This window comes from Symphodus melops (genome assembly GCF_947650265.1).
Source record: "Symphodus melops genome assembly, chromosome: 21".
Taxonomy (NCBI): domain Eukaryota; kingdom Metazoa; phylum Chordata; class Actinopteri; order Labriformes; family Labridae; genus Symphodus; species Symphodus melops.
Genome location: NC_136711.1, coordinates 10,693,161 through 10,717,118, shown reverse-complemented (window position 1 = coordinate 10,717,118; position 23,958 = coordinate 10,693,161). Strand labels below are relative to the sequence as shown.

The 23,958-nt window shown below is 42.3% G+C and overlaps 4 protein-coding genes across 6 annotated transcripts in view; 1 reads left to right on the top strand and 3 right to left on the bottom strand.

The window, feature by feature from the left end:
* LOC306842077 (uncharacterized protein) overlaps positions 1–23,958 on the bottom strand; it is a 53,442-nt gene that overhangs the window by 13,430 nt on the left and 16,054 nt on the right. The gene's annotated exons all lie outside the window — the stretch shown is intronic.
* On the top strand, positions 2,036–6,318 carry prodh2 (proline dehydrogenase 2; the record flags this gene model as incomplete). The annotated part of the gene is made up of 10 exons (XM_079372131.1): positions 2,036–2,263; positions 2,346–2,536; positions 2,721–2,847; positions 3,727–3,798; positions 3,917–3,997; positions 4,110–4,253; positions 4,354–4,520; positions 4,725–4,835; positions 4,975–5,063; positions 5,246–6,318. The coding sequence occupies 10 exons, from the start codon at positions 2,036–2,038 to the stop codon at positions 5,419–5,421; spliced, it is 1,386 nt and encodes a 461-aa protein (XP_079228257.1). The 3' UTR covers positions 5,422–6,318.
* On the bottom strand, positions 6,814–16,142 carry eif3c (eukaryotic translation initiation factor 3, subunit C). Of its 2 annotated transcripts, none has more exons than XM_079372118.1 (24): positions 15,979–16,142; positions 15,045–15,162; positions 14,896–14,961; positions 14,615–14,804; positions 14,362–14,487; positions 14,122–14,173; positions 12,246–12,367; positions 12,031–12,158; positions 11,536–11,689; positions 11,138–11,241; positions 10,829–10,970; positions 10,469–10,594; positions 10,265–10,358; positions 9,872–10,059; positions 9,556–9,780; positions 9,280–9,471; positions 9,018–9,189; positions 8,767–8,926; positions 8,508–8,573; positions 8,210–8,297; positions 7,911–8,076; positions 7,745–7,789; positions 7,620–7,664; positions 6,814–7,285 (listed from the first exon to the last, which is right to left on the bottom strand). In XM_079372118.1, the coding sequence occupies exons 2-24, from the start codon at positions 15,140–15,142 to the stop codon at positions 7,146–7,148; spliced, it is 2,889 nt and encodes a 962-aa protein (XP_079228244.1). In that variant the 5' UTR covers positions 15,143–15,162; positions 15,979–16,142; the 3' UTR covers positions 6,814–7,145. The 2 variants fall into 2 exon arrangements, with proteins under 2 accessions (XP_079228244.1, XP_079228245.1); XM_079372119.1 differs by lacking the exon at positions 15,979–16,142 and adding an exon at positions 15,790–15,900.
* On the bottom strand, positions 16,380–23,348 carry LOC306842075 (uncharacterized protein). 2 transcript variants are annotated; one of them, XM_079372116.1, is made up of 9 exons: positions 23,111–23,348; positions 19,703–22,256; positions 19,519–19,564; positions 18,801–18,959; positions 18,459–18,524; positions 18,189–18,278; positions 17,874–17,996; positions 17,300–17,371; positions 16,380–16,857 (listed from the first exon to the last, which is right to left on the bottom strand). In XM_079372116.1, exons 2-9 carry the CDS (start codon positions 22,121–22,123, stop codon positions 16,820–16,822), a joined length of 3,015 nt encoding a protein of 1,004 aa, XP_079228242.1. In that variant the 5' UTR covers positions 22,124–22,256; positions 23,111–23,348; the 3' UTR covers positions 16,380–16,819. The 2 variants fall into 2 exon arrangements, with proteins under 2 accessions (XP_079228242.1, XP_079228243.1); XM_079372117.1 differs by lacking the exon at positions 18,459–18,524.

Here is a 23,958-nt window from a genome sequence, read left to right as displayed (position 1 = left end):
GATCTTTTATCTTCAGAGGTGTTGATGGCTGTTACAGTGGCAGGGCTTCTTTCTTTGCTGAACAATTTTTGCAGATTTGTGTTTCCTAAATTTTTCCAAAGAGGGGATCTGTGAGAATTGTCAACTGTCGTTCAATGAAATTGACAAATCCGGGAACGTGGCTCTGTAGCCCCTGCGCTCTTGTAGCTCACAGGCAACAGTCCTCCATCTTTCCTACAGCTTGTATGGGAGCTTCATTCCAATAAGCCTAAGGTTTGAAGGAACATTAATTTCATCAATGTACTGTAAACTTCCCATCATGTTACAGGCTGGCTACAGCATCCTGAACATGGCTGCAGAGACAATCTTCCTCTCAAAGTTCTAATAGACCTGAATCAAGTTCCACATAATAACACACAGTCCAGTTTATCACATCCATTATCTGTTTATCAATTAGCCCGGTTTTCCTATAAACCCAACACCTCAGCAGCAGCAGCTCCACAAAACAGCCAAAAGGACAGAACACCTCGACTTGGGGGGGCTTATCCATCGGTGCCTCTCTTACCTCGCCCCTGGATCTGCGGCGGCGTAATGCCGACCTGTTGCTTGTGGTGATTGTGATTCCACTCCGCGTTCACCGGCGTCTTTGCCCGCTGGATCATCAGCGTTAATCTTTTCCTCTGGGTTTGGTCCAACTGTCGGCTTTCATTCAAGAATGTTTTTATATTTTTGTCCTGACTATCTAATGTTCCCATTTTCTTATCTTGCCTTTAGTCACTTGCATAAGGTTCTTGACGTAGCCTACAAAACAAACAAATGTTAAAAAAAAAGTGAAGTTCCAGTTTATTGTAACATATGGATCAGACAAACCATGATGATGACATGAATTGTTATTGCTAAGGTTTGCTGTTGATCGTTTGTCAGATCAAATTCGTTGTGTTACGGTAAGAACCGTATATGTTTGCATTATGCCCCGACTTCCTGTTCACCTGTGACATACACACACCCATACCAGCCGACCAATTAGCCCAAATGATCAGTTATCACCACCTAGAGTCCAAATTAAGTAAGTAAATAAACAAATAGACCAAACCCATTGAAATATAATACATGAGTTCACACACTTAATTGGCTCCCACAAGGGAAATTAATGCCTTAATTATGAATAGAGTTAAGCACTGATGTCTTTGACCCACTTTGGATTACAGTCTGAGAAACATTCAAAGTTAGATTGGTGTCAAGCCGGCATAACACTTGTGGGTTCATGCTAATGGTCAACTTGATGTTTACCCAAATTTTCAAGTAGTCACTTATTAACAGACGAGAGAGTCAAAAAGAGGATGAATTTACCGGGTCCACACTTAAAATCTCTCCTGACCAGCTTTCCTTTATCATCTGAGCTTTTCCTGCACACACATTTTGGGAAAGTGGGTAAGTGTTTTGGCTGACTTTCTTAACCACTTTCAGATTAAACATGTTTGTTTCTGTAGGAGGACACTCGCTCATTGAAAGTGTAATAACTGCATTGCTGTAAGAGCCGGTGTGACCGTTCATTTAGGAAAAGAAGAAACATTCCTATATCTTAGTGCAGAATGCAAAATGTGATCCTTACATATAGTTCTTGTTTTTCAGATTGATAAACGATACATAGGCCTATGTGTTATATTTGCACTGTCAGAGGGGATTCATTTTGGGGGAGTATCAGTAAGGAAGCAGAAAATAAATATACCTTAAAGTTTTCACTCTACCTTTGCTTGACAATCTTTTTATACATATCTAATTGGATCTGCTCATGCTTTATTATTTAATTGACCTTTTTAGGTAATTGCCTCTTTTTTCTTTCTTTTAGATTGACAGTAGACGCCATGCATTTATAGGTCGTTTACTGCATAAACACCACTGACGTCTTTTCCTGCTGCGCTTCCAACAGAGTCGGACATGAGAGGGACTTTACTTACTGTAACATTCAGTATCTATCACACAAACACTCCCACTTCTTGAGACTCCAGGTACAAGCTAAACTTGTAAGAGAAAACCCCCTAATTTTGCAGGGACAATGTTTTGCTCTCGTTTGTGTCCCGTACTCCCTCGCCTCATGCTGATGAGGATGACAAGCACTGCGGCCTGTAGGACTACAGAGGTCAAACAGCTTGACCTCCTCGAAGAGACTCTGGCCTTTGAGGATCCCAAAGCCTTCAGGGTGAAGAGTTTTGGTGAGCTGCTGCGAGCTCTGGGCGTCTTTCGCCTCTGTTCCTTCCCTGTACTGGTTAACAACTGTGGGAAGGTAAGCACTAGTGTTAGGGGCAAGTCAGAGAAAACCTTCGTCGCTCTTCTGTCTGCTTCTCCTTCTTCCTCTCTTCTTACAGCTCATGATGATAGCTCGAACCATCCTGGGGAGGAGGGGGTTCTCCATGCTCCTAAGGCCAACTGTGTACGCCCAGTTTGTGGCTGGAGAGAATGAGAGCGAGATCTCTCAATCCATGGAGAAGATGAATCTGCTGGGAATGAGGCCCATGCTGGCAGTGCCCATCGAAGAGGATCTGGGAGAAAGCACAGGGTGAGACAAACCTAGCTCACATCGCTCTCTATTTGTTGTTAAAAAAAAGGAGGGCCAGATTTGGGTCATAAAGGGTTATTAAAGAAAGGGGCTTTGGTGGATATGGTTACTGTTTAGTGAGATGCTTTAGCACATTAAAAGAAGAAATCGAATTAAGCTCAACGCTGCTTTGTGTCACCACTAGAGAGAAGAGATATGACGACAACATGGAGGCCATGTTGGAATGTGTGCGAATGTCCCACAGCAATGCCTGGAGTAAAGACCCCATGATGCAGCTGAAGATTACAGCCCTGCTCAGCCCGGAGCTGTGTGTAAGACCCCCATAGACTTCATATAGGGAGCCCCTGTAACATCACTCGTTGGTCCGATTTTCTCGGTTATGAAGCTCTTTGTTCTCTGTTGTTGTCTGTTGGGAGCTATCAGAGAACAAATCCAGACAAAACGTGGAATTGGAAGTGAACAAGGGTTGGCACATGCTGGGTTATTCTGGTTATTCTTAAAGCTAGTCCCTGAACTGGCTGAATACTTGACAGACAGTGTTTTTGACCACATGAGATTCTAAATCAATAATGGATAACACTTGAAGAGCTAGCAAGCAGATTTGGTGAATTTTATGCAAAGTAGTGTTACCATATAAAGATACTCAGGAAGCCATGTTATTCGATTGATGTTGTGTTGGCCTTAAACCTTATGAATGTGGGGAAATGTCATAATGACTGTAACCATATGCTGTTGACATGTTAAGTTGAACATTTTAAACAGAATTCTTACAGGGACTGACTCAGCTTTGGAGCCAGCTTCATGTGGCCATTCAAGGAACTGCCTTTTTTTGGTACTTCTACATTGAAAGTGCCAACAGACACAATGGAGCATTTATGTATTTTAGGATCTTTTTTTTATTTTATTATTAATGATAATAAAGGAACATGAGGTTTGCTTTTTCTTCATGAATTAAAACTGTCTCCCACTTTGTAATTGAACATGAGCCATGCAGACGGTAGCATGAATTGGTTCAAATGTGTGGGAAAAAAAGATAAGAAAACACATTTGAGTATTTGGTGTGTCAACAGATGTTCAGGGTAGTTCTAACCCCCCTAAAATATTTTATAGTAGTATCCACTCTTTCTTATTAGTAAGTGTAGACTTTGTTTATTACTTCACACTGATAAGGTTGTGCTGTTTACATCAAGGTGAAACTGACAACCATCATCACACAGCAGCCATATGACTTGGATCTTGTTGTCAAGGCGATGGATGGAGAGGTATGTTCAAAACACATGATGATGAATTTGATTTGGATGTCTTTAATTTCCCTACATGATTATGTTGATGGTTCTGTTTGATGACTTCTGACCTTTGCATAAACTTTTGATCTTTCAGCCAATTGACTTCCCTGGTTTAGATGAAAGTGAAGCTGCTCATTTTCTCTGTGGCCTGCATCGACTCAACAAAATAGCGGAGGTACACATGACGAATTTCAGGACACTTACAATGGAACTGAGTCCACGTGTCTGAAGTATCTGAAACGTATTATTAGAAAATAAATGTGATGTTTTGTTTGTTTGTTTGAAAGGCAAGTGTCAACAAAGTGCGAGTCCTGGTAGATGCAGAATACACCTACATGAACCCCGCTCTCTCTCTTGTTACCATGGCGATGATGAAGAAGTTTAACAAAGATGGCGTATGGATTTGGAACACATATCAGTGTTACCTGAAGGCAAAAAACCCCCCCAATTACATGTATTTACCTCATGAAATATGAAACTAAAAGTGACGTTATTTTCTTAAAGCCTCTCCTCTCTGTCTGTGACTGTCAGGAGTCTCGGTCTCTCCTGTTAGAAGCTCTGCGTATCTCCAAAGAGGAGGGTTTCGGCCTAGGGGTCAAGCTGGTCCGTGGAGCCTACATGGACAAAGAGAGGAAGCTGGCAGAGAAAGAGGGTCAACTGGACCCCATCCACAACAGCTGGGAAGACACCAATGTCAGGTGTTTATTAATCACAACCAAGCAAATGAATACCAAGATGAAGAACAACGTTAAACTATGTTAATGATTGTCTGGGTTACATTTTTTATCAAAGAAACAGGGATTCGTCTTTAAACACTTTTAACTGGATTGAATCTACTAAAGTGCACAAATGAAGTGATGGATTAAGGCTCACAGAACTAAACAGTGCTTGTGTTTGTGCAGCTATAACGGCTCGCTTGATGTGATGCTGAAGGCCATATCCCAGAAACCCGAGCGCTACAGGATCATAGTGGCCACTCACAATGAGGTGTCGGTGAGAAAGGCAGCGAAAAGGTAAGATTCAAAACCACACGTTACTTGTTCATGTTCGTTGTTTCGTCAGATGTAAAAACAACTTTTAGTGTTTTTAGTCTCAGGTTTTTGTTACCTTTTTCTATCTATAACATGACTATTTCTTTTCTATCATGGCTAGGATGGAAGAGTTGGGGATAGACAAAGATGGAGGCTCAGTGTGTTTTGGCCAGCTGCTGGGAATGTGTGATCACGTCTCCCTCACTCTGGGTCAGCTCTGCCTCAACGGCCATTCTTTACATTTACAAATGATACGCATCAAAAACAAAAACATACTTCTACCTATGACTGCATTACAAGTGATTAATGCAGTCTTGATAACATGTGCGGGAATTTGTCATATTTCACTGTACATGTATGAACTCCTCTAACATGTTTTAATGTCTCTCCAGCTAAGGAGGGCTATGCTGTCTATAAGTCAGTGCCATACGGCTCAGTGGATGACACGCTGCCCTACCTGGTACGTCGGGCTCAGGAGAATCGCACAGTGTTGCAGGGAATCCGCAAAGAGAGAGACCTGCTGAGGAAAGAGTTCTTCAGGAGGATGAGTCTGAGGGGAGGGAACTAAACGGCACTCAGACAAGAAGGGCAAGTTTGTTGTGAGTGAGTGTAAACTGCTGCTGAACTACTGAACCCCCCCTGTATGATTGCTACCATCAGAACGAGGAAGTCACATTTATGGACGCCCAGAGCAGCTGTGCTTGGAGTTATTTTCTTGTATTAAGATGCATCTTGTCATCTCATTCTAATTGCTTAAATGTTTTGTGTTATCCTGAAGAAGCTTGAGAGGATGCTGAGATAGATCACAGGATAGCCTGATTATGGAGTAATTCTCTGGATTACAGGGTTGGCTTTTTAAATGAGTAAAATAATTCATTTAGGATTTAAATTTTAATTAAAATTGAGATGAAGTAAAAGTAGCTCTGGCTTCTGAACTCAAAGAATGTCTGAGATTTTAAAGTTTATATTAACTGATGCATTACATCGAGCATGAAACAAGCATGGGTGATGTGGTTTATATTTCCTGGTTTAAAAAACAGAAAACAGGAATTTGCTAAAATTATATTGTATGTCTGATCTCCATGAGTTGTCATAAAATGAAGTTTCCTGGGAGCTGCTTTAAAAGAATCATTGGCTATTGCCTTATTGGTTTGATATGTTGTCATAAAGTATCTTAAACTGACAGATTTGCCAAAATTCATATTCAGCATTTTGATCTCTTCAAAGAACTTTTTTTTCTTTTTCTTTCTGCCTTCCTCTTTCCTACCATAAACACGCCTGAAACTTGTTTCATGTTTTGTACTACCGTACTTGAGTCTCTGAATTTCACTTGAATTCCAGTTTTTTTTCTCCTGTATTTACAGCTCAAACTCATTTTTATGTTTGGGATGTCTCTGTGTTCATGTTGGAGTCACTCCTGTTGATTTCCTTCAATAAAAAGAAAGATCCTTCAGTCTGGATTTTTAAATGCTGTTAACACTGACTTGATTCTGTATTCATCTGTAAATAGTTCTTCCCACAGGCTTTTCATTTTCAATGCCAAGAAAACGAGTATTCTAAATATGAAACCCGTGTTTGTTTTTTTATAGATGCACCCTTAGTGGTTTCAGCGGTCCAAGACATCTTTCTTTGGGTCTTTTTCTTGAGCCTCACAATCTTTAAACATTTTCCTCTCTACTTTTACTTACAATATTTTCATTTTAGCATTTAAATTCTGTCTGTCCTGTGAACAAACAGAAGAAAGTGTAAGATGTGTAAATTCTAAAACAAAAGAAACTCTTTAAACTCCCTTATAAACACTTCAAGATCAAGAACAAGATTGATGGTTCACTTCACACAAGTTGATCATTCACTAGACCAGGGTTTACATAAGGACGAGCTGGGCGTTACAGACTTCAATTTTTTGGGCTTTTGTTGAATTTATATACAAACTAATGAAAGGATCAAAGGAAACTCAGAATACAATGTGTATTATTGTTTATTGGAGAAGTATAAGTTAACTATACTTAACATGTTTCTTGACTTGTACTGCTGCAAGCCACATCAGTTTACATTGCATTTTTTGTTTTTTTAATTTTCTATTGTCAATAATAACATTAAAACTCCTCATTTACTGAAACACCACACTTTACAGTGATGATGGGCCGGCACACACGGCCACACTATTCAGCTGTTTGAGAATCAGCAGAAAGTAGTTTAACGGCCAGGTGCAGAGCTGAAGTCGTTTCCTTATGTTGTTATGGAATGAAGACTAGTTTCAGGACACAGAAGCAAAATCCCCAGGTTCCTAGCTTAGTAGTTGCCTTGGTTTTGATTTCTGTAGCCGCCTCTCTGGTAGCCACCTTGGTAGCCACCTTGGTAGCCCCCTTGGTAGCCCCCTTGGTAGCCACCTTGGTAGCCCCCCTGTTTCTGCTGATAACCACCTTTTTGGTCTGTGAACAAAAAGAAAAACACGATTACCAAAGAGCATCAACATCGCAGCGTTTAAATCAGACGAAACGCTGTCCCCCTGATTTGGTTGAACAACACTGCATGGAACTAGTTCTTTTGAAGAATGAAGGCCTTACCCTTAAGTGGACTTTAACACATTAAAAGTCAGTCACTGATTATATGCAACCAAACCAAGTCCGCAACAAAGTTCAAACAGAAGTGAATGAACAAACAGACTCTGCAGGAGGTCAGAGGGCTGCCGGTGTGGGAAGGTCACCATGTGCTCAATATGTTTTGGTTCATTTTAAAGTGCAGCCTGAGTGTTTCTTTACGTACCTCCTCTCTGGTAGGATTGCTTTTGTTGGTATCCACCTTTCTGATCTGTAATGTGAGGTAACCACGTGCTCAGAATACATTTGGCTCATTCAAAGTGCAACCTCAGTGTGTTTTTGTTTACTTACCTCCTCTCTGGTAGGATTGCTTCTGTTGGTATCCACCTTTCTGATCTGTAACATGAGGAACAAACAGCTGTCATTGTGTGTATTTTTCTTTTTTCAACTTTTGATAACATGAGACAATCCAGGATTTGAAAAATGCAAATCTTCAGCATCTGCTGTCTAAGCTCACCTCTGTTGAAGTAGCCTCCGTAGACGCCCTGTTTGAGGTCAAAGACGCGCTCGTTGTTTTCCACCAAGCTGCCCAGTTTCTCAGCCAGCTGCAGGGCCATGTTCTGCAGGGAGGTGGGCTCAGTGCGGTGCATCACCACCGTCTGAGTGGGCTGGTCGAGTGATGCCTGGTGGAAGAAGGAGAGAAAACAACTTAGTTGGAAAAAAAACAAAAAAACAATCAGCTAAGTAAATTGAATTAGCTGCAGTTGCGTCTTAAAATTCGCTCAAAGGGAAAGAAGAAGAAAATGTTAAACCAACCATTAACTCCTCATTGATGATCATCTTGCTGATAATGCTGTGAACTGTTGGTATCTCCAACTCAAACATCTCAGACAGCGTCTGCATGCTGGAAGAAACAAAACATGCATTTTATCATTTACATACAAATAAAGCCTTTGCTTGATTTTCTATGGTTTGCGTATTTACTAGCAGGTGGAGCTTGAAAAAGAAAAAAAATCTAGTCTGAGTGTAAAAATGAGGCTTCAGCTGTAAACTGAATAAGGTGATAAATCACACATCAGTGCTCATGTGGACAAGTCTTGCATCTTGTGCTCACCTGATGGAGTCGTACACACTGCTGTACGTGAACAGGTAAGTCCTCAAGGACTCCTCTTGGATCTTTCTATAAAAGCAAACAATAAGGAAACTTTACAGTTACAGATTTGCAAAAAACAACAACCAAGCCCAACGACAATTAAATGACACCACAGAAAATGATCACACCTTAAAGTGAAATGATTGTCAACCATATGCGTCTTCATTTCTTTATTTAAACAGCTACTACAGAAAGTTGAATAATGACTGCTGAAGTGTACCTGACAAGCATCTCCCGTACTCGCTGCGTCTCAGGAAACAGGTCCCAGACTTTACTGTTCATCTTCTCATTGATGATGAATGAGTGACAGGTGCGCCAGTCTCCCATCTTCATGGCCTTGCTGGCTGCCACCACGTGCTCCCTCATGCTCTCGGGGGGTCCTGCAGGACAAACGGAGCGCTTTAGCTTCTAAAGTGATCTCTTTGGACTGAAACCGACCTGGCTGGAAGAGCTAGCCGACTTGTCTCATACCCAGGAGCGGCTGTCTCTCGCCCACCCTGAGCTGGTGGTGGAACTGTTTGCTGATCATCCTGCGCCGGGCATCAAACTCGTGTGCGGCCATGTAGGGGATTTCCAGCAGCATGGCCGACACCAGATACACGCACTCCAGCAGCTCCAGGTTGATGTGCATGTGGAAGGGCACCTGAGATGAGAGGTCAAAACGACACCATGTGAGGCAAAGCTTCTTAGGATAAGTGCAGAAGTCTTCTTAAGAGTTTCATATCTGACTTACCTGTCTCCTCTTCTCGATCTTCTCCTGCTCAGCGTTCCTCTCCTGCATGTTCCTCATGAGCAAACCCTGACCAAGCAGCTCCTTCGCACGGCCGGACGACTGGATGTCCAGCAAGGCATTGTGGGCGTCTTTGATCATGCCCGCCCTGAAGGCGCAAATGCCGAGTTGTACCATGGTTCTGTTGTACAGAATCTAGAGAGGATGCAGGAAATGTACAGTTAGCATGCTATCAAGGTTTCTTGTTATTTGCGAGTTACTCTCGGTGCGTTCGCCCACCTGTACGGGCGGGTCGGCGTGCTGGATGTTGTCCTGCAGGTGACTCATCAGCATCAGGTCTCGGGCCTGGTACCAGCGGGAGTGCAGAGCGTGGTGGTAGATGTGGCAGAGGATGGCGCAGGTACGGATGCGGTCGGTGCGATCCTTGGAGTAGATGAACTTGCAGAGGCGGTCCATGATGACGGCGCTGTCCTCCCCCTCGCTCTCCTCCTGGTCCTGCTCCGACTGGGGACACACAGGACGCAGAAGCATCGGCATCACGGCACACGCAATTAAACGTCCCCTTCAAACCGCAGCATTTGCGCCTTTAACTCACCTTGGTCTCTCCCTGGAGCCCCAGGCTGCGCCGGTGGGCCTTGTAGTCAAACTTGTAGTAGGTGTGCATGATTCTGCGCAGGTAGATGCGGCATATCTCCTCCGTGCTGCCCTTGTTCTCCATGTAGTCGAGCAGCCGGTCGATGATGCCGCAAACATGTCCCTCGTCTTTCAGATTGTCCACATACTCTGGAAGGAAGAACAGGGAGGTGATGATGTGTTGACTTGAATTTCCCTTCGGATCAATAAAGTATCTATCTATCTATCTATCTATCTATCTATCTATCTATCTATCTATCTATCCATCCATGACGAAGAGGTGCTCAAGAAGAAAACAATCACACTGCAAATGACATCCTGTGTAACAAGAGAACACATTTAAAAGAGAGCTCACCTTGCGAGTGGGGATCGGTGTTCTGCATGATCTTGGTAAACTCTTCATCCATCCTTTCGACCAGCGTTAAGATACATCCACGAACCCTGAACGGCTGAAATGAAAAGCAAGCAATACAGAAACGGCCGTTTAGTGAAACGTTACCAACGGAACGATACAGTCTGTGTGGATGTTGGACAAACGGAGCGAGGAGAAGATGATCACCTGGTCGGAGATGGCCAGATTCTCACTGTCCTCTGCGATGTTTTCACCGATGAAGATGTTGTTGTGTTCGAAGAGGATGTCGAGCAGCTCGTCGATGCAGTCCAGACACTTCTTCCACATGTCGGGCTGGAGGGAAAGCAAACAACAACGATTAGTCTGGAAACACCAGGCAGGAAATGATGGATTATTCCGCATCTTTCCACCCAATAATAATCCCATTTCATATATACAACAGGAATATAAATAACTCTGCTGTACCATTGTATAGTCATGTATAGAGAGTCTGTATTTTGACTGAATTGTTCAGCTACAAAACATCACAACGTATATCCTGGCATGAAGAAAACCGGCTGCTCTGACCTTCATGAACGCCGCCAGGTTGGGGTTGTAGTCGTACAAGGAGGCGATGATGTTGAACTTGATCTTGACCATGATACCTTGACCGAGGTTATTCTCGAGGGCGATGGCTGCCAGAGCGTGGAGCAGCTCAATCTGGGCGGCTCTGGAAAAGCAGACAAGTGGAGGAGAGGAGAGGATGAAAACTCTTCCACTTGGTTGCTGCTTGCAGATAAAATCTCCGCGGCTCGTTGGTCAGGCGGAATGACGCGTGTTGGTTAAAGATGATCAAAGTCGTTTCTTCTGTTCAAAATGTTCGCAGAGTCAAGTTACCTGTCCGTGCCCTTTTTGCCTCTGGCCTGCAGGATCTCGTTCAGTTTTTTCACCACCACCGGGATGTTGATCTCCGTGCCTTTGGCAAACATCTTAGGCTTTTCCTTGTAGGAAAGACGATTCAGCAGAATTGAATATTCACACATTTGTTGATTCATGTTATGTGATTATTTTTTTTTTTAGAGTGGCTGTTCGTCATGAGCGCTCCTGCACCAACATCTTTACAGGCAACTTTAGAGAAACAGACTAATGAGGGTTCTTTTATGACTCTCTTTACCTTCACTAAACATGTCTGCTTGTACCATTTAAATGTGAATGCATCGACTGCCCTTTCCTTTGATTTCAGTGGCAACAATCATGGTAGCAGTCAATCTCAAAAGGCACAGTCTTTTCCTTACCTTGACCAGAGGAGCGCCTCCCTTCACCTTCTCCCAGCCTCCATCATCCGGGTCTCCGGCTCCCTCCTCCTCTCCTTCCTCCTCCAGCCGCTCTTTCTTCTTGGGCTTCTTTCTCCTCTCCATCTTCTTCTCGCTCGACTTGTCGGAATCGCTCCTGACCAGACAAAGACAGTATCCTTTTTACTCTTCTCATCAACCATGAACGCTTGGGCTTGCTGTTGTTAAATAACATACTAATTGACATAATTCATGTGAACTTGTAATGTGAAACCTGTAAACGGTCAAAGTGTTAAAAAAGGAGATGAATGTAAAAAGGTCTGTGACGTGCACTGCTTTACCTAAGGCTAATCCTGACATGTGAAAAGATGTAACACAATGTCAGGTATCAAAATCTGAATCCTCACCACACAAAAAAAGATCCATTCAAAGCTTTTTGCGCTTTTTGTTTGCGTGCGTTAAATTAGAAAGTTAAAAACTCTGGACGAGGACACTAACTTCTTGAGGAAGACCAAGGCCAGAGAGGAAGTCTTCTCCTCGCCTTCATCCGAGCTCTCGCTCCCGCTGTCCACGGTGTCTGAGCCCCAGTCTTCATTATCTTCGTCGTCACTCGACGAGGACTCATCCTGTCAGAGAGAGAAAGACTTCAGCACACCGGCTCAGGCGTGTCCTCACACGGCAATTAAAAAGGCATCTCAATAAATACACGTTACCCCAGATCCCTTTGCAGACTTGAGGAACTTGCTGGCGTCCGGGGTCGGCTCAGGCTTTTTCTTTAAAAAGGCCTTGGCTGAGACGTCATCGTCTCCCTCTTCCTCGCTGTCAGAGGACGAACCTGGTGGAAGAAAACAACCACGACGCGTTTTAGAGACGATGCTAAGTAACCCTTTCAACGTAAGTGGTCTGAACACAAACAGTACTGAAGTCAGAGGTCACCAATGACTTTGTTGTTTATAGGGATGTGTGCGGTTCAACGCAGCACTCATATTCGTTTACATCCTGGTGGAGTATCAGGTCCAAGCTGTAATGAGCTGTCAGCTTGCCGTACTACAGCTCAGATGTAAATAGTCACAGTGAACGGTTCACATCTTGTAGGAGCTGTGCACCCAGCCGAGTTTGGTGTAAAACATCCAAAATGTATTCAGGCAGCGTTTGGTTAAACTGGCATATTGACCAGAGCAATGTGATGCTAGCACTGCTAAAGTTAGCCACATTGGCAGAACAAGTTATATTATTTACCTGCAGAGATTGTTGAATGAATAACGCTCACTTTAGACAGTTTTTTAAGTGTTTTCTCATCGTTAGACTGAATTAAAATCGACTTTGAAATGAGTCGCCTAACAACATCAGAAGTCGTTTAATTCAGGTTTAAATGACCTGATAAGTATTTATGACACATTTTCTCTTGAAGATACAAATGTGTGAGAAAAAATGTCCATAAAACTAAAAAGCATTTCTTTCTGTCCACATGTTCCCATACTGCCTCAGTAATAATGAGGTTTAGATTCTGCGCAGGTGAGCATGTGACATCACCTGCGTCAGCTGTTTTCTTCTATTCACCACATTAGCACTTTGTGTAAGATCTAACCCAACCATACCCAATCATGAGCTTTCCAGAAAGAATGTCAGAATGAATCACAACACCATTACTAAACAACAAATTGAATGATGAGCTGAGACTTTTCCGAAGTAAGAAAGAGAGCTCGAGAGAAGACTCGATACTCATATTTTCTTTTGACGAATTTAGTTGATAAAACTGATTAAAATCACGTTGAGCTTCTGCTGGTAACTAAATACGATCCTTATTCAATCTAAGACTTCATAGAACAAACAACTAATATTTAATAATAACATTCCTGGCTTCAAACTTTCTCCAACAAATCAAAGTCTTCATCATCGGGCCCAAATCGACAAACAACTTTTCCTTCGTCACGATGGCTCCACAGTCTCCCTCCACATCTGTGACCTCGGTGTCATCTTTAATGAAACTCTCTCCTTTGACCAACACATCAACAAAACAGATTTTTTTTTTGACCTGCCTCGGCCCATCACTCTCCTTTTCAGCTGCTGAGACTCTCACCCATCACTTCCAGACTGGACTACTGAAACGGTCCCCTCTAAGGTTCTTCATCAGAAACTCTCAGGAAACAGCAACACATCCAGACCTCCACAACTCTGCTCGTCTTCTCACTCAACGCCCGCGACCCAATCACCCCGCCCTTCACAACCTCCAATGGCTCCCCTTCCTGCAGCGTTTCCACTTCAAACTCCTCACCTTCAAACCTGACCCCCCCCCCCACCCGTCTAAATCTCCCGCTTCATCAACTCTCATCTTCCTTACAAATTATTTATTTATTGTAGCGTTTTCTGCAGTTTGTTTTGGTTGTTCTGTCTTTGCTTACTTAGAAAACCGCTTTATAAGTCTCATTTACTGTTATCATTAATAATGCTTGTGATGTTTGGATATGGCACATTGCCCTGAAAGGCTTCCACCCTGCTCTGTAGGGAATCTTTGTTTTACTCTGTTCTTGTACATTTTAAATAGTTCTTGTGATTCAACATGTAGAGATACATAACCAGCGTGCTTACCAGAATCCCCGGCCTCCTTCTCCTCCTCTTCATCTGCAGACTCCTGTGGGTTCTAGTTGAGAAAAAGAGAGCGGATGCAGACTTTCTAAATTTTGCTTTGTTTGTTAAAAATCGGCCCAGTGTGGCTCTGGAGCACCTCCACTGGCCTCGGTTTAAAGGGTGACTAACTTTCTCTTAACCAGCATTTATTTGGTGCATAACTAAAGCAGGGGACTGTGGAGATGAAGGTAACTTGTTTACCTCTTTGTATGCAGCGATTTCTGTTTCGTAGTCTCTGTTGTACTTGCGAATCTTTTGGCGCAGTGTACTAAGGGCTTTGGCGTTGTTCTTGTTCATCTTCTTCTTGCCCTCTTTATCCTCCCACAGCTGCAAAGAAAATAATATGAAGTATATCTCTTACATAAAAAAGTGGGAAATTGGAAATTAAACTGCATTAACAAAGGGTAAAATACTTCACAGAAAGCGAAAGACGTAATGTAGAGACATCACTGACCTGGTTCAGATAGTCCTCCAAGTCGGCCAGAAGACGAATATAAAAAGGGGGAACCCCCTCTTTGTCCACTATAGTCTTACTTTTGAGGAAGGCTCGACATAACTGCTCAAATTCTTCCAGGCATTTTGCCATGTCACGAATCTTCATTGCATTGCGGATAGTCTTGATGAGATTGGTCAACTCCTCAAACCTAAGGTTTAAAAGTAAATACATCAGAAAGGAAACTCAAGCACATCGAAACCAGTTAAAAGATAACCGCTGATAGAAGATTCTGCTCCAACCTTTTGTCTTTGGCACTGCGCACCACTCTCTTCGTGTCCTCCTCATCATCACTAATGAGCAGTGACCTGTGGAAACAAAACATATGGGTGAGATTTCTATGAAAAAAATAACAAGAGTTGTTGTGGCTTTTATCTGAAGTTGCACTGACTGCTTGAAAGTCGTCCCGGGTGCTTTAGGGGCGATCTCATCGGCAGACGAGGACTCCTCTGACTCGCTGTCAGACCCGGTGGCAAAGAAACGAGACATTACTGAAGGAAGCTCTCAACCTGTAGAGATAGAGGGAGGAGAGAGAAGCATTAGTGGTAAGTTAATTGTGAACACTCAATTTAGTATCAAAACAGATATTCTTCCGAGACGACTACATACATACACATACAGTATGCATTTAAAATCAATTATGCTAATAAAGAAATTATAAGTGACCCGTTATTCCTTCAAGCTTTCGTTTAATCTGATGGTTATAAAGCTTACAGAGCTAACCCAGAACACGACACAAAGACAGAAGATTTGCGAGAAACAGAAGATTTGCGTTAATCTGTCAAACTAAACATCTGATTCAGCGGCATGTAGAACAGTGTGCTTGTTTTGTCTTTCTCTGGACCGGCAATTCAAAGATTAAAGCCTTTTATTAATGTCCATATCGTTGTATGTAATAAGGATGGTCATCTTAAACATAAGGCAATATTTATTGAGAATTTATTTTATCCGAGAATAGTCAATAAGAAGGTGATTTAGAGTGTTCATGTTAACAACCTGCGTCTCTACGTGGGACGCAACCCTCACGTAGCTAACGTTATCTCGCTTTAACACACGTTTAAAATAGTGTAACGGTCCTTACATATCACAGAGTAGGATATACAAAATTCAAAACAACATGGAGCCATAGGACTTACATATTGTTTGGAAACAATTTAAGGCTATTTTCTTTTTCATAAAGCAAAAGTAACACTGTACAAGGTTGTTGCTAAGCTAACGGTAGCATTAGCCGAAAGTTCTGGGCCTTCCCCGCACGTGAAGCGGTCTCACGCGCTTCACTTTAACGAATAATCATTTCAGTTTGATAAATATTGAGAGGAACTCACCGTACGTCCTTGTGAAATGTATACTATGGTGTGTCTGTCTACTTTGACTCGTTATTAAATCCAGTTTTGCTTCACAGCGGCCACAGATAAAAAGGCGAACTGCAGCCTTGCCGGGCACGCGCGTCAGGAAAGGAAGTGAATAGCAGATTGACACATAAATGGATGATCCACAGCAGAGCTACACGTGAGGACTCCGAGCTGTGTCGCCCCCAAGTGGACGAAAAGTACAACACAAGACAAAAAAAACACGTCATTGGGTGCGAGAGTATTTTTTTTAAAGACAAATGTTTTGGACAGAAGATATGAATAACGTTCAGATCATATGAATTTATATTTATTAAATATTTCAGAAAAAAAAACAACTCAAAATAGTGAAACAATCAGAAGCACACCCGAGTAAGTTAGGCTTCATGAATTTATTTATTTTGTCACAAGAATATTTGATATTTTTAAGATGCTTCAAATTAGAGGCTTAAAACTGGAAACATTGCAAAGTAAGCACATACATAGGTTTAAAATCTCACTGTCTACTAATATACATTGTAAATTTACGCTGACATTGGGCAACAATATGTTTCAATTTCATCACAAACTGAGCTTTATAAAGTCCTCTCACTGTTCTTGTCAGTGTTGTATTGAAATGTGGTGTTTTAAGTGAGGATAATAAAAAAAAACCCAGAATATGCTCATATGTAAATGCTGGTCAGCCAATTACATACCATGACATAGTGGATAGAAAGTAAAGAGTTATATATGGTAATTTTTTAAATTAAAATATATATTTATTTAGAAGAAAAAAAAGTCATGAAGAGTGAAACATTGCGACGTATTCAAAACTATGTCAGCATTCCTCCTCTTCTTTTCGGTACTTCAGCAACTCTGGAAAAAAGAATAGATGAAACAAACAAATATTTTATTTTAAATGAAAATTTTAATTTCTTCTTCCTGGCATAATTACAAGATCGTCCAAAAGACGCACCAAAAGCCACAAAGGTGAGATTGGAAAGCTAAACAGTTCTCATGAATTGAACCATTTAATTTGCTGATGAAACATAAATAAATGAGAAGGATACATTTGCAGCTAGATCATTTCAGTTGCATTTAGCTCATGAATCTAAGCCAAGCTGAGAGCGACCAAACCTTCTCCCACATGTGAAAGTTAGTGAGGGAACTATTCAAAGTGAGTTGTAGGTCAATGAAAAGTCACCTGAGGATTTTCAAAGGCACAGGCAACTCTTTAATCTTATAATTTGAGCTTGTTAGGGATAATAGATAATAGATAAACTGCATACATTCAGATCGAGACAGTCACAATACATACCTTCTTTCAATCTCCTTAGTTCTTCAGATTTCACCTTAAGTTGCTGTTCAAGAGCGACACAGTTGGCACAACCTGCAATGCATTTTCAATAAATGATCATTTTAAAGATATAGTAGAATGTTGAGCTTAAATACTTGGTTTTTAAGTATACTAGACTGAGCTTATATTGTTTTAACTGTTCTCTAACTTCTCACACACAAGATCCCTTCTCTTTTTCTCTCTGCTAAAATTACAGATTTCTCTGGTTTTTTATAACTATTGGAAACAATTGAGGTCATGTAAGTGCTCCACCAAAAATATATAATATAGGTTTAGTCCATTTTTTAGTTAATCTAGATAAATTAATGGGCTGAGGGGAAAAAAAAGAAAAAAAGGAGGAGGTGGGTGGGGTCGGTTTAACCAGGATCGACTTGATTGATAGCCTATAGCTTAAATAAAACATTGATAAATGACTAGAATGCAAGATGAGTTGCTACACAGGGAACAATGGGCAAATTTAATTTGTTTGTTTATACAAGAAATTATTCTTGGCCTCTCAGCACCCCTACTTCCCGCGGGCCTGCTCCCAGCTTACCATGGGCATGTGGTTTAGCTAGTGCAGCTCTATGGCTGGTTCCAGACTGTTTGAGGAATCTGGCTCGAGTGGCGGCATCACACGATGTTGACGTCTCAGCAGTACCGGCTGGTGCTGCAGCATCTGGAGACATATGATGAAGAGCAGGCAGCAAAGATGGAAAATAAGACCAGAGACCACAACAGCTGGATTTTTCTACAAAGCAGAACAGCACGAGACAACCCCCGACCAAACTTCTCTTGTTTTTTTTTTGTTTTCAAAGCTCAAGTCTGAAAAACACACAAGCCCAAATGATGGTAAAAATTCAACATTTACCCATTTTCCTCCTCTTTGCTGCTACTTGCAGAGCTTCAGCTCGGGTCAGGGGATGCTTCTTCGCTTGTGAAATCTTCGTCACTGGGTTAGCTGTTTGTTTGTTAAGAGGGTAAAAAAAAAAGAAAAAAAGACAAATGTCAATACAAATTATGAATTTGTCATTCAAAGAAAGAAAAAATGGTTCACACATAACTTACCACTATCACTTATCAACAAGAATAAGCAAAACAAGTCTAAATTGTGAAGTGTTGATGGTTATTAGTCACTTACTATTACATTGTGATTTTTTGCAATTGGTTATATTCTTTAAAACCACAGTGAGCCCCCGTGTAGAAACTGAAAAGCAGAAGGAGTGTCAGACGTACAAAGCTTGAACAGTGATTCATGTGAATATTTGTTGTGTTGTGAATACATGAAGCCCCTCAAATTAAACTTGGTTTGCAACAGTATTACATTTGTTAAGATTTCACAAAAACCTAAAGTGCAATTTCACTGACTCAAAAAATCCAGACCAAACTGTGCTTTGAAAATCCCTTCATGATTGTTCCATTTTATAGCTACATGTCAGAATTAACAACCAAAGCACGAGTAGTGTTACCACACAATGAGTACCTGAAGGTGTGCGCAGTTTATCTGTGCCTGAAGAAGTTGGCGATGCTGGTGCATTTCTTCTCAATGATGGCGGCCTGAGACCAGTGGCAGCTCTCTGGACGCCTGATGGCATGCCGAGCGCCTGAGGTTTTCGCAGGCCATAATTGGGCTTTTTGGATCCTGAGTGAAGACAATTTGGATGGAGGACACCGGGTTAACACAAAGCTCACACTCAGACGACTCATGGTCATGATCCATTTTAAAATCTCATTCCAAAAGGAGGCTCAAAATGTGAACGTTCATTGAGCCATTTTTGAGTCTGCATGATGCCAAGCTGGAAAAGTGCTTTACAAATTTTTAAAGCAACAAGATATGTGTGCACACTGAGCCGATTACTTATGGTAGTCGTTCGTTATAAACAGACCCAACACAATTTTAAGAACCTATACATCGTTCTGAATAAGCAATACTGGATTTTTTTAATGCATCTTTTCTTTCTTCTGTCATGAGTCTTGTGTAAAGCGCTTTGAATTGCCTTGTTGTTGAAATGTGATATACAAATAAACTTGTCTTGCCTTACAAATCCGATTATTTTAAATGGAGAATCGTCTAAAAGTGACTCATGAAACACATTTTTACCGAGGTTTCAGTGTAACTTGCTGTTGATGCTTTTATAGAATAACATGTTTAATGAGCCTCTACCAAAAAACAAACAAACAAAAAAAACCTCAATACCCACCTGTTGTTGTGGCCCGCAAGTTATAGGAGCTCGATATTCCTGTAGTCTTAAATACATAAGAACAGAGGATGTCATGAAAAGAAAGCCGTCACATTCAGTCAATGTTCAGTCTGATCGTACAAAAAGAAAAAAAAGAAAAAAAAAGAAAAGAAAGGACATTTGTCATATTAAACTGAACATTTACCACTTGGGTTGCATCAGAAGCAGCAGTACTCCTCAAAGCTTCAGCCTGGCTCTTCTGTCTCTTCATAGGCAGGCCAGTCGCCGGCGGTTCACACTTTTCTGGAAGTGTGGAGGTCGGTTTGTACTTCAACAGGTGGGACGCAGATTTCGACGGGGGCAGGAGAGATCTGGCGGCGGGTTTAGTTAGGAACGTTTTTCTGTCGCAGACGATGTTGGAAGGAATGTCTGACGCCACCTGACAGTCCGTCTTACCCGGAGCGTCCCCGTACAGCTTCTTCGTCGCCCCAATGACTTTGCCCATCTCTCGTTCGTTGTTGAAGTTGAACACTTTACAGTTCGGCATTGGCGTTGAAGTTATCAAAGCGGCTGCTGCTAAATCTAGGGTGTCATCGAAATCGAATGTGTTTGCTCTGTTGCCGTCTAAATCTCTGCTTAGATAGGCTGAAGAGTCAGACAGACTGTCTGTCATAGGATGCCCTGATTGCGTAACATCCTTTATCCGGCATTTAGAGTCACTTGCTTTCTCTACAGCTGGATCCGCCTCAAACGTGCACTCAGGTGCAACAGCCACCTTGGCATCTGGATCTGTACTAGCTTCGGACCCAGTACGCTCAGATGGCTTCAGGACTTCAGGACTGGGCTTTTTAGGGCTACCCGTGGCATCACAAACCTCGGAAGGAGACGGCTTGTCCACACTGTTCTGATGGGAGTCACTCATTTCCGAGAGAGTTACCGTGTGGTTCTGCTGAGGAGGAGGTCTGGTTTCAAAAGTGTTCTGGAGGCAAAACGTTCCAGCTCCAGCTTCTCCCAATGTAACATTTGCACTGGGTTTTTGCGGGGAATTCTTATCAAACGTGGCATTCGGCATGTCACATGAGACATTCGTTTTTACAGCCGAGCAACTTATCACACGGGAGTTTTCTATGTTACTTGAGACCGAAGAAACCTGACCTCTGGCCTCACTCTCTGCTTTGGGACCGTTTACATTCAGTGGGGGAAGATCCAGCGTCTTGTTCTGAGGGGTTTGAGTCGTGCTGCTCAAACTGCTCGAAGAGCTTAGATCGCCTGGCTGAGCAACGGTAAATGTATTATTCGCTGACCCAGCTGTTTTGGGGCTTCGACTCGACGACCCAGCGTCACGGCTCGTGTGTACTTCGTCGGCATTAGAGGTCACCGCAGGGTCACTCTGTGGCTCAGAGGTCACCGTCTTTGAACTGGTGTTACACTGCATATCAGAAGTCGAGCACTGCGTCACAGCACTCTGAACAGACGTGTCACTGGAGGAGCTCAGGTCACGTGTAACGTTAACAGGATGGGTTTCAAGAGTGTCCTCAGCGGTTGCGTGAGCGGTCACGTCTTTCCCACTTGGCTCCGACGAAGGCCGACTGTTTTCTGATACGTTGCTCACAGAAATATCCCGAGTTACTTCAAAGGAAGCTTTTGTGATGTTCTGCACTCCGCACCTCGACGGTTCGCTCAAAGAGCTGCCGGTGTGCGCGACGTTACCATCGAGAGTGTCGGACAAGTCCTCGCTTGGAACCACGTCAACTGTGGCGGGCTCTGCTGCCATTTGCGCGCTGAGCTCCGAGGTGGCCACGTCGTTTTCTGAAGCTTCGGCCGGTGAAATGTCCTGCGTGATGTTCATGGAGGATCTCTCTGCTCCTGGCGACGGCTCAGAATCGCGCGTAACCTCGAGGAGAGTAATTTCTGGGAAGAATCTGTCATCCAGCCACCGAAGAGGGGCAAAAGAGCTCTCGAGGGGGTCGCGAATCATGATATCGGGCATCCGAGTGGTTGCGTTTAAACTAGTGGAGGCAGTCAACTTGGAGGGCCGGTTAGTGGTAAACGAGGAGCGAACAGAGCCGGCTGTTACGGGAGAGGCAGGCACGCTGTCAGGGAGAGCCGAATCATTTCTTGTGACTTGCATCGTTGAATCAGACGTCACATCAAGCAGAGACATTTCTGGTAAATATTCGTCCTCCAGCATGAGCACAGGAGCCTTTGTACCAACCAGCGATCGCTCACAAGGGCTGCTTATGAAATCTGGGTTAAGATGCCGGTTCGAACTGTCATTTGGTTTTCGAGTGTTTGCATGACTTTGTTTCGTCGACACTGGAGACTGACATTTATTGTTAATATTCAGGTATTTTAAAATTGGTGTTAGAGCAGACTGAAGTCCAGTTAGCCGTGACTTTGCTTTGCTGCTTGTCAGAGGTGGTGTTGAAAAGGCGCTTACGTCAGACAGAGGGTGATTTCCTTTGTTTGGCTGCTTGGAGGAACATCCAACCACATCACCGACTTGGACCTGGAGCTCTGAAGTCTCGACAGCAGCAGTGATTCCAGGCGGGATATTTTCCCACTCATCATCAGCCTTGGGATTTTCCTCATCATATAATGTTTGCACTGTCGTTTCACTGGCCATACTGGTCTGATGTTCTTGTGGCAGAAACAAACAAAAGGCTTTCTTGTTTTTAACGGGCGAGGACACACTCCTGCACTCAGACTTCTTGACACATATTTTAAAGGCGTCGTCTCAGATTCCTCAGGCCTGCAGCCTGGGGATAAAACAATACATCATGGGTTTAAAAAAAACAAACAAACCCCAAACTGTTAAAATACATCATGTCAACTTGTTTTTAATCCTACATGAATAAGAGTAAGGAGATATTTTTCAAAAATATTTTGAGAAGTGAAGCGATAAGAGTGATCATTTAAAGCTTTTCATGGTCATTTACGACAGTCTACTGTGACAATGGGCAGGTAATTAATACTCCCACTTTTTTAGAAAAAACACAAACATCATTTAAGTAGGAGGTCACCTAATTATGTGGTATTAAGTGGTATACTTGTTCACTAAGCAGATTTATCCACCGCTGTTTGTAACCAACGTGATACAGCACTGACAGACTGCACACTGGAGCTGCTGTCGATCATAGATGGATAGATAGATACTTTATTGATCCCGAGGGAAATTCAAGGCCTCCAGTAGCAGTATACAGACAGGCAGGACATTAGTTACAATACCCACCCGCTGTCCCCCCTCCCCTCTCTATACAATAATCCCCCAAACAAGATTTAGCAGCCCCTATGTGACTAAGAGTAAACATAATTACAGGTTAAACCTGTGCAGTTAGCATTAGCATTAGACTTAAACTTATATAGTATAATGTACATAACCTGTGAAGGAGAGAAAACATGTGCTGGCTAAAAGAAACCTGTAGACAGTTAAAGAGCCTTTCTTTCACTCGTCTATGTCTTAACGTAAAATCATCAAAGTTTGTGTTACATCGAAACCTCACCAGGAGAGGTTTCGATGTAAGCGAGTTTTTAATAACGTCAGTTAAGTTTTGTTAGTCCGGCTCAAATGAAGCTAAGCAAACGTGAGCATCGTGACGTCAGGTTCTCTTACCTTTTCAGACTCCAGTGACAAAGTTTATGTCCGTGGAATAACCTAAAATAGTTACGAAACCCTCGTGTTTCGACTTCCAATGTTCATCCACAAACTTTTTTTCACGATGTTTATAAAGCATCGACAAACAATCATAAATCTCGGCCTCTGTTGAGCCGCTCTGGTTCAAACTTCCAAACGTCAGAGTAGCTTAAACGCATTGGACGATCCCAGCCAATCACAGCGCAACATTTCTTCTACGTGTGTTGGAGAGTTCTTCTTAAACGCATCCCCGGCGTAGTGCTGCCCTCCATTGTTCAAAAACAATATTACTATATAAAGCAGTACTGTGCAGATACTAACAGTTTCCAGTCATCTCGATGTATCTTTTATTAAAACTATTTCCTCCTGCTGATGCCAGATCTATGGACAGTTTCTTTCTTTGGAGAGTGTAATTATTGATGTCGCACTGTTTCAATGCTGCCACACTCCCATCTTCCATCAGGGTTGTTTTCCAATCAGAGACAGCCCACTCCCCGTCACTGATTCACATGCTATAAAACTGTACTACTGCTGTTTTGTGTTTATGTAAAGCCTAAACTGATCTTACCATACTACTATATTAGTATTTCATTTTATGCTATATTTGTCTTTTTGTCTTATATTATGTCTTTACATGAATGTTATGACATCCATTTGCTGCTTTTCACTGGGCTCGGGATATAGGTGGAGGACTGGGAATGACAGTATGGTGTGGTTGAAGATGTATATTCCTGTTGCTGGTATTGTCTTGTTGGATAAAATTAATTGGAAAAAAGGGGAAAAATAGTTATGTTTAAAATGTCATCTTTTCAAAGATCTTCTCTTAA